Source organism: Nuphar pumila, chromosome 4, assembly GCF_984573655.1.
Source record: "Nuphar pumila chromosome 4, dmNupPumi1.hap1.1, whole genome shotgun sequence".
Taxonomy (NCBI): Eukaryota; Viridiplantae; Streptophyta; class Magnoliopsida; order Nymphaeales; family Nymphaeaceae; genus Nuphar; species Nuphar pumila.
The window spans coordinates 96,508,654-96,519,084 of NC_143252.1; the positions used below are offsets into that span (position 1 = coordinate 96,508,654).

Below are 10,431 nucleotides of genomic sequence, written 5' to 3' on the forward strand. Positions count from 1 at the left end.
GGCTTTAACATTTACACGTCAGAGTTATTTTCAAAGAGCTCCACCCAATTCTCTCTCTTTTTTTTCCTTTTTTTGCACATTCCTCAAGTCTTTTCCATCAATCTGTCCCAAATACCAAGTCGTAAGAACATAAACCGAATAAAGAGGGGGCACCGGGCAGGTAAGCTGTAAGTAGGTAGACCGGTAAGCCTGGGCTTGGGTTAGGTTGAGCCAAACTCGGTGCGGTACAGAGTTGGGGATCGGCTTATCATCAGCCCTGATCTCGCCAGTGGAGAAATAAAAACGGTGTTTCGTCCTTTCCCTTTCTCTTTGGTGAAGGCTTCGATTTCATTCAGGCGGTAAAGAAAGTGGGAGCGAGCGATGGCACGATTCGATCCGTGGAACGTCTTCTTCAAGAGAGAGTTTAATCGGAACTGGCCCTTCCTGGTGGGTTTTGCCATTACCGGAGCCCTCGTTGCCAGGTTCACCGCCAGCCTCACCGGTTAATTCCCTTCTTTTTTTCTCTTTTTGCTCGATTCCTTTTTTGTTTCTTTTCTGGGCTTCTATGAAGGGGAGCAATTTTTCTGGTTCCCTAATTCCGATCTCGTGTTTTCACAGAGGAGGATGCGAAGAATTCCCCGTTCGTGCAGAGGCACAAGAGGTGTGGGATCTCTCCGTCGATTTAGGGTTTCTGTCTTAATCATGGTGTTTTTCTACGATTGCGTTGTTCCATGAATCGGTGGAAATTGTTGTTTCTTGTTTTTCCTTCTCATTTCTCAAGTTTGTGATTTAGGTCCGGAATCACTTTGTGTGGCTAGTGTTGGTCTTCTTATTATCATTTGCGCTGTTTCCGTTGATTGCTTTGCTAGCATAAAATTTCGTTGCTTCTGACCATGTGGAGATGACGATTATAGCTGCGAGTTCTGTCATTGTCGTTGTTAGATGCATCGGAAGAGATGCTTTTCTCTACTGTCTGTTTCATTTTGACAAGCATCTTTTTAGTCCTCACAATAAGATCATGGGAAGGTTTTGCTTGAATTGCTTGGTGTATTTTTTTTCCTGGTGAATTGTTGGCGAATGAACCAAAACATGACGTGAACTGTATGCATCACTTGAAATTTGTAGTAGCTGTATGTTCTTGTTGAGATGCATGGGGTTTCAGTGGTGCAATGGTAGAAGTTGTTTGTGGGCCCTGAGCATAGGTTACGATACTCTTTTTGGGTATTTTTTTATGCATTTTTTGTGGTTTCTTATTATAGAAATCATCTGAAGTATCTTGTACAACAACAACAACAACTACGCCTTCATCCCAAAACAATTGGGGTCAGCGATATGAACCAAAAAAGAAATTCATTTTGGGTCTTCCACATGAATCCTTTTCCTCCAATCATTTCTATCCAATGCCATGTCCTCGGTGAGGTTCAAAGCATTCATATCCTTTCCTATCATCTCCATCCAAGTCTTCCTAGGCCTACCCCGACCTCTTTTAACTAATATATTTTCCCATTTCTCCAACCTTCTAACTGGAGCATCATTAGGCCTTCGCCGAATATGTCCAAACCACAGTAAACGATTCTCTCGCATCTTATTCTCAATGGGTGCAACACCTACCTTCTTACGTATCTCCTCGTTCCGAATCTTATCTTTTATTGTATTTCCACACATCCATCTAAGCATCCGCATCTCAGCTACACTCATTTTTTGAATATGATGTCTCTTGGCAGCCCAACATTCCGTACCATATAGTAAAGCAGGTCTAATAGTCGTCCTATAAAACTTTCCCTTCAACCGCAATGGCATTCTACGATCGCACAACACTCCAGTTGCACTTTTCCATTTCATCCACCCAACCTTTATCCTATGATTTACATCTCCATCAATTTCTCCATACTTTTGAATGATGGATCCCAAATATTTGAAATAATCATTCACCGGTATTTCTTGCTCACCAAGCTTCACTACACTCCCATCACTACTTCGTTGCTTACTAAACCGACATTCCATATATTCAGTCTTACTCTTACTCAACTTAAAACCTCTAGCTTCCAATGTCTGTCTCCATAATTCTAACTTAGCATTAACCCCAGCTCTAGACTCATCAATCAAAACAATATCATCAGCAAACAACATACACCACGGTACATTTTCTTGAATTGATCTCGTAAGCTCATCCATCACTATCGCAAATAGGAAAGGGCTTAAAGCAGATCCTTGATGTAACCCAACCGTTATCGGAAAATTGGTTGTCACCCCTCCACAAGTGCGGACATTGGTTACTACTCCTTCATACATATCTTTAATTATACTAATGTACTTGAGAGAAACACCTTTCTTCATCATTGTCCACCAGAGAACGTCCCTAGGTACTCTATCGTATGCCTTCTCTAAATCAATAAAAACCATATGCAAATCTTTGTTCCTCTCTCTATATCTTTCAATAAGTTGTCTAAGAAGATGTATAGCTTCCATAGTTGATCTTCCAGGCATAAAACCAAATTGATTCTCCAATATCGTGACAACCTTCCTCAACCTAGACTCAATCACCCTCTCCCAAAGTTTCATAGTATGACTCATGAGTTTTATACCACGATAGTTTGTGCAATCTTGTATATCACCCTTATTCTTATATAAAGGCACCAAAGTACTCTTCCTCCGCTCATTAGGCATCTTATTTGTTCGCCAAATCAAGTTAAAAAGATTTGTCAACCATTCTAAACCTTTCTCTCCCAAGCATTTCCAAGCCTCGATAGGTATACCATCTGGGCCAACTGCCCTTCTTGATTTCATTTTCTTCAAAGCCTCTGCAATTTCTTTCTTTTGAATCTTGCGCATGAAGTCACGATTTATCTCATGAAAAGGAATGGAGAAGTCTCCAAGATCTTGAGCATGACTATCATTAAATAGCTTATCAAAATAATCTTTCCATCTCTCCTTAATCTCCTCATCTTTGACTAAAACCCTTTGCGTTTCATCTTTGATACATCTAACCATACCCAAATCCTTCGATTTCCTATCTCTCATCTTTGCAAGCCTATAAATTTCCTATCTGAAGTATCTTGTATGCTAGCAAAATAAACAAGCCTCTTAAAACCAAAGTCCCCCTCTCCTCTATTGTGATTAAAAAGACTAAGAGCTAATTTTGTTATATTATTTAACTCAAAATTTCATGAGGATGGCTAGTAATGTGGTGTGATAAAAAGTAGTGCATAAAATTTTCTAATGTAAGAGTTAGTTTCTTCTTTATCTTTTTTCTAGGGTGTGAGGGGTGGTTGGTTGGTGGGGATGGATAAGAAACAACCAACCTATATTTTAAATCTTTTTTCTAGGGTGTGAGGGGCGGTTACACACACGAAAAAAAAAAGTGAGTCAAAACAGCATAATTATACTTGAAATTGGCGCAAGAATTTGTTAATAAAAGCAAACAACAATTTGAACTAAAGTGCTAAAAGATAGTTACGAAAGTGCCCAAACTCAATGGATGTTTTAGGGATTTTGCTTTTTCAATCTAAAAAGAACAAAAATTGGCTAAAACAAAATCTGTTGGAGTTTTTTCTCCCTCTTTTCAAGACTTTGATTGATGGTTTAAGGGCAAGACTGTATAACAAAAGATGTTCTTCAGATAATAAAAAACTTCATACAAATCAGGGCTTCAGGAGTGCTATTGACGAGGTTAGTCACTGTGCATCAGAGTGATTTATAGTTGAAGAATGTCTAAAGTTCAACATGCAAGCACTAAAGGGGTTTATAGTTGAGGAATATCTAAAGTGAACCAGGAAAAAAAGACCAGAAAAAACAGATGTACTTCAATTATAAGGAACAAAAGTTGGAACACTGTAGTATGTGCCCAATCTAAGTGCTTTGCCTGGTGTAGAGTGAAGCAAAACTCTGCACAGGATACACCTATCTCTGGATTGATGAAATTATGATGCAAATATGGGCATGGTTGGGGGATTTACATAATTAATTAGGTAGCATCCTTGGGAGACATCTTGGTCCATTTAGTTATCCTGATGTAGGATGGATTTATGATTTTCAAGTCGATTAGCACCAGTAAAAGATATCATGGATTAAGGGTAGGAGTTGAAAGGACTTCAAATATGCAGTACATTTCATAGATCCTGCAGACTTAGGGTGGAGCAAAAAATTAAGCCCTTGATTAGCATCACTAGCCTGTTAGGCTGGTCAATTGAGCTTCCTAGCCTAATGTTCATTCTGTTGCTTTATCTTGGATATTATATTCTTCTCGTCTCTCTCATTTGTTGAAAGTTTTATGGTGAAATATCTGATTTGGATTTAGTTTGATTTCATTTTTTGAAATGCTGAAGTTCCACTGTCTTCATATCAACCAAAAGAGTGTTAGTCTTTATAGTTATCTTCTGTGATTCTCTATGATCATTAGTTTTATTGTATCATTAGGAAGAGAGGAAGCATATTGGATATGTATGGCAAGGTGTTTATTTTCAAGCATAATCTCCAAAAGAAGCTGGAAAAGTTTAACTTGGAATATCATTTCTTCCTTTCTATCTAATGTTTGATTACTGCCCTTGACACTGCATTGATGAAAAATGGTTTTATGCTGAAAATCTATGTAACAGGGATTCGGCTAGCAGGGTGCGGCACCCGCGTCGACGCGACTCGACGCGGGTGCGGCACCCGCGTCGACGCGACTCAACACGGGTGCGGTCAACCCGACCCTGGGTCCGGGGGGAACCCCCGGACCCCCCTTCTATATATATACATTTTTGCCCCTGCCGCACCCCTGTACCCAAGGTTTTTGAAAGTGCCGCACCCCCGCACCCGCACCCATGTGACATAGCTGAAAATAATATTGCTAATGGTCTTAGCTGTTATTGATTCACTAAGTTCCATTTTCAATGATGTATTATTAAAACGTTGAATATGTTGCAATATCCTAATTCTGATCATTTCCTCTATGTTTCTATACCTGAATTCTGTTGTTACCATTTCTTATGGGTCTATTATGTACTGTGTGTTTACCTTTGTTCATACTTCATACTGATGGTATTGCCCACAGTTGCAATTTGCCATTGCATGATGTTTCCTATCCTTCTTATTGAATGCATGCCATATGTCAAAATCTAATCTTTCCAAGGCCAGATTTTCTATGATATAAAACCAGAAAACAATGAGAAAAAAATTGAGTTAACAAAAAAACTATAAACTTTGATCAAAATTACCATAACGGTATAACCCATAAAAAGAAAAAATAGTGGTCTGATGACATATTGCCTTCAAATTGGGAGTAGACATTGGGCCAACCTTCAAATTGTGCTTTGGTAATCTTAGTGACCTGGGGCATTGACCCGTGTGTGCCGCATGCGCATTGGCGTGTGCGTGTGCGTGTGCATGTGCACGTGCAGTTTACATAACTTAAAAAATTATAAACCTGTCCTGCTATACTTTTTATAAATATTTTAGAATTTTTTAAAGTTATTATTGTTTTGAAATTATTATATTTTTTTTCTTTTGACATGCTCAAATAGGTGATTTTTAGTGCCTAGGGGATGGGCCACCACTAGGTTATGTGTTTTTAACCTCTAAAGGGTCAAATTGACCACGTTGGTCTAAGAAGCTTTGGCTGCCGAGCCATTTGGATTTTGGAGTGACCCAGCCGAGTGTGACCTATCCTGTACAATGCACAGTTTAGTTTTCGTTCATATTGGACCTGAGTTTAATCCACTCTCTTGATCCACCAATTAGGATAATTGGGCTGGCTTGGCCCAAACTTTGTTCTCGAGCTAATTAAAATTAAAAATTTAATAATAATAAAATATTATTATTATTGTGATTATTATTTTGTTTTCTAAAGAACCATTGGCACATCCATAGGCTCATTTTCGTTGGCCCACAAGACCTGATTCTCATTGCTACACCAAATGCTGGTACCTTGTTCATCCTTGAATCAAAGTGAAAGTGAAAAGTTAGTTGGTTAAAGGAGGATGAAATAAGACATTGAAACTAAATAGAGTGAAAGTAAAAGGTTATTCGGTTAAAGGAGGATGAAATAGGACATTGAAACTTAGTAAGATTTTGGAGGTTTTTAGGAGTTCAGGAAGAGGAGGAATATTAAATGTTCCTTGTTCATGTTGAATGGTAAATATGACAAATATAAACAATGACATCTGCAATTATCAATATAATTTAAAGTGGGTTTGATTTGTATCATTGATAATAATGGCAAACAATTATAAGTAGTATTGACCGGTTGACACACAAAAAATGGTGAAAGTTAAACCTTTAATTTCTCTGTGTTACAAACAGGTATTCAGGATAATTTTCTTTTTTAATTTCTCTGTGTTATTATTAATGCCTACAAGTTGAATAGTTGAGCTCAATTATTTTATTTTTTTTTAATATTCTGTTTCATTCCATTGTCTTACCTGTTAACTGTTGTCATCACTGTTCCATAAAACATTAAAAAGTTATCCCAGATAGCAATGCAGGATGGAACAATGGTGACCAGTGAAGTGGGTTTGTTTATCAGAAGCCTTTTGTTGGGGTTTATGTTTTAAGGACTGCTGAATGTGAAAGATTGAGTTATTGATGAAGAAGATATAGTTAAGAGAGAATATTACTTGCACTCCAGTTTGTGGAAATATACAAACACAAACTAATCCTTTGCATTGCTGAACATGGTGATTCAAGCATGTGATTATATGTTTGTTGTTTTTCCATGGTTTTCTGTGTACCGATTGTCTTGAGGCTTTTATTGTATGAATTGATAACAATGCCAATGATGGCACACAACTAGTTGCTACTACTTTTGAGATGGATATTAGACATTGTTGAGAATGCTTTAGCAATGTTTCTTTGCTTTTCTGTTTTCATATACTATAAGTATGGTCGTTTGGTTAAATGGGTAGATAATACTGCTTTGAATCTTGATGTATTTCTGAGGTGCTTTTCCCAGTTCCCATTAGGTTCTTGTCCTAGGTCATTATTTCATAGCTTTTACCTTCAGGTTTGACAGTTTTCCTCGTTAACAGTGGATCATGCACTTGGGTTCTATGATCTTTCTCATATCTTATGGTTTGGTGGCTGGATATTGTTAGAGTGAATTGTTCATGATGGCGTTTGAGGTGGCCCAGGAAGAAAAATTGGTTGCGTTCGTATGCATCTGATATAGTCTATAGAGCATGAATAAAAATGGTTGTTGTTTGAATTACACGAGAAAGTGGTTTTTGTAACCCTTTAGTTTTCTGGCTGTAGACCCATTTGTCTCCGTTATAATGTTTTGGATGCTTTTGTAGTTAGAGGAATTACATGCATATCTTTCTCCTTCATTGCACTATTTTCTATGTGGAACTTGATTTGTTGTATGACTTCTTGTATTTCCGTAGGTGAACATTTTGTATGCCTGGGTTTCACTGCTGAATATGCTTAATTGAACTTATTCTTGTTTTTTAACTGTTCTTTTGCCGCTGTTGTAGGTAAACTTTTGGATGCCTGGTTTCGCTGCTGAACATGCATCATGGTTTGACCATCTTGAATGGGCACAGGACATTGGCTGTTATGCTTTTTCTTGAACCTTTATGTTTTGTTTTCCTTGTCTTTTGAGGTTGAGTACAGGGCTTAGAAGCTGAAACATGCTTTAGGGTTCTAAGCTTCGGAGCTTGTCTTTCTTGGGGCGCGTCTGCCAGGAGGTAGAAAAATAAGGACCCCGTACAGCATTTTATATAATACCGTTTGAATGTGTCACTAATGTGGTTGCTAGCATAAATATAGACTCGGCCTTTTGTCTTGCAATGAACCATCCTTGATTATGACTTTGCTGTGCAATGTCTCACTATATCAACATTATCGTCTTCCAAGTTCCAACTAGGTGGGATGAGTGAATGTTTCTGATTTTGCTACTCTCCAGTGCTTGGTTGCCCCTTTACTTTCTTTATATGTGTCAATGTCGAGAGAGAGAGAGAGAGAGAGAGAGAGAGAGAGAGAGAGAGAGAGAGAGAGTTATGATGATATTATTAGGAATTCTTGAGAATTGAGATCTTTCCATTCATGCTGGCAAGCTTTTGATTGATGAATGGAGGTCTACATTTGGCTGTATGCAGCCGCTAATCACTCTATCTCTGACCAAAATTCTGTGGGTTTGGTCATGAGATGTGGGTCTGAATGCTTCCGAACGAACTGGAAGGCATACAAATACCGGAATTCTTGTTCTACTTTGTAAGTTGGCCAAATTAGGTGCAAGCGATCAGAAGGGTCTCGATGATGTTTGTGGGTCTGGTATACAAGGTTTTTTTTTTTTGCTCTGTTTTTGTTTGTCTATATTTGACTGTTCTATACCCCTGCTAGGGGTCTGACTAACAGCTTGACTAATCCAAACAAAGGGTTTTGAAGGAGTCCAACAGCTACCAATTCATTGTTTAGATCTCATGAATCTTGATTGTCCAGGTTACAGTTTTGTGCTTGATTCAGGCCCTGCATATCTTTGCGGATCCAGCCTACAATGAGGGGTCTAAAAGCCAAAATAAATGTTATAGCTCCTTGCAAGTTAAGACTGGCCAAAGATGTCAATCTGTACCAAGGATTAAGGTTTGGATGCCACCCTCCATTAACTGATGTTTGATGCTTCACTCTATGGGAAGCAGTGGCGGAGCCAGGGGTGGGGGGCGGTCACCCATCCCAGAATTAGAAACAAAAAAAAAATGGATCGCTCCATCCCAACTTGATGTTGTCTGGGTTTGTCAAGCAGTCCAATGCAGGAGATTGTGCACCAAGACCTAAAATGTGAAGCACAACTAATATCACAAATCTCAGTATCAGGATTTTCTTGGCAAGGGAACATCTTGAAATAAATTAAAGATTTGCTTCATCCAGAAATCCTGAAAAAAAAGAAAATAAAACATGAAAATAGGGGAAGACCTTTCACTTTTACAATTCTTCAACTGCCTCCGATGACTACCTCCCAAATACGGAAGAAACCATGCCCAATCCAAACTATATTTGTCCATAAAACAAGCCAAGCTCTACTTGTGGTTTGTCTCTGAACTTTCTATTAACGTGAATGTCATCTCTCTTGTCTGGATATCATGGCAACTAGACTCGGCCATTTCACACATTAAGGCTCTGTTTAAGAGCATTTTTTTTATGACAAAGGAACCCTCACCAAGAACCAGGTCACTTAATGAGGCCACCTCCCTGCGATGTAAAACTCCAGATTGAGAGCCTTACGTGCCCCAACTATGTTAAAGAAACAACAGCAGCCGTGTGACAGTCAATAGGGGCTATATTGTGGCTTCCCCCGTGTTCTCATGCTCTCTGCTGTTTGGGAGCTGCAGTCATTCATCAAAGGATGCTTTTGGCAACTCCATCCTCAGACGCCACATTTTGGCAGCACATGGACATGGTGTTTCCATCTTAGTGCAAGGCTCTCAAACAGAGCCTAATTAAATCCACAAAAAACACTGCAAATTTCCGTGCAGGCCCAGTCTGAGATTAGTGAAATCAACAAACAAAACACTGTCAAACGACAACCAACAGCATCAAAATGCTTATTTAAGTTTTATCTCTGAACCAAAGACTGTGCCTCCAGCCAAAAATTTCTAGCTCCGCCACTGGTCTGAATAAATGGATCGTTCTTCAAGACCATAGCATTGTCTCAGAGACCCGAAGTCTGCCCACCCAACGAAAAACTTCTGGCTCCGCCACTGATGGGAAGTGTTTTGTGACCTTGTGTAGGGGAGGGAAGCAAGAGATGGTCCCGTTGCATCATCCATGCCATTTTCTAAGTCGTAGTTCAGGAATCGCTCACCAGCGGCATGCCTGGTATTATACGCATGGGCTGGGTATGAATACCCTGTTTGGTTTTGTGGAGTTGAAAAAAAGTCTGTGCGGAGCTGCAATTTCGTGAAAATGCCTTCGGTTGACAGTAGTAGCCTGAGAATGAGATCGAACAAACACAATCCTCTGCCCAGCAAGTAGCGTCTAATATGTAATTTTTGGGAGAACAAATGAATAGGTCCTGGATCCTTTGCAACAGTGGCGTTTTATTTCCGGGTGGCGGCTCCTCCATTCATATAATCTACTTTTGATGGATAAAATGTATGTTGACATCGCTGGTGAGCTTAGAAAATAAGGCTTCGCGAGTCCTGTTGCCAACTTTTCAAGCTAAAGAGAACAAAGATCTCTGTACAATTAGACTGATCAATCAAAAAAAGCAGATGGCAATTCCCAAGCACAGGTGACAGTAAAGGAAAAGGGAGAGTCGGTATCTCATAGGGTTGGACTTCGCTCATTTAGGGCACGTTTAGAAGCAAGAAAATTTCTCATAAGAAAAAAAAATTATCTACGAGAAGTTTTGATATGATAACTTTTTCAAATTCAAAATTTTTGCTTGTTTTGTTTAGCACGAGTAAAATGAAGTGAAAAAATATAAGAAAAATGAGAGATTAAAATTGTGGTGGGTGAGAGGAAGATGAAGATAGA

At 39.0% G+C, this 10,431-nt stretch overlaps 1 protein-coding gene across 1 annotated transcript; it reads left to right on the top strand.

Moving 5' to 3' along the window:
* The first annotated feature begins 287 nt into the window (after positions 1–287).
* LOC149840320 (ATP synthase small subunit 6-A, mitochondrial-like) lies at positions 288–7,763 on the top strand. Its single transcript, XM_090003099.1, has 3 exons — positions 288–481; positions 598–640; positions 7,431–7,763. Exons 1-3 carry the CDS (start codon positions 361–363, stop codon positions 7,432–7,434), a joined length of 168 nt encoding a protein of 55 aa, XP_089859225.1. The 5' UTR covers positions 288–360; the 3' UTR covers positions 7,435–7,763.
* Positions 7,764–10,431: the final 2,668 nt, after the last annotated feature.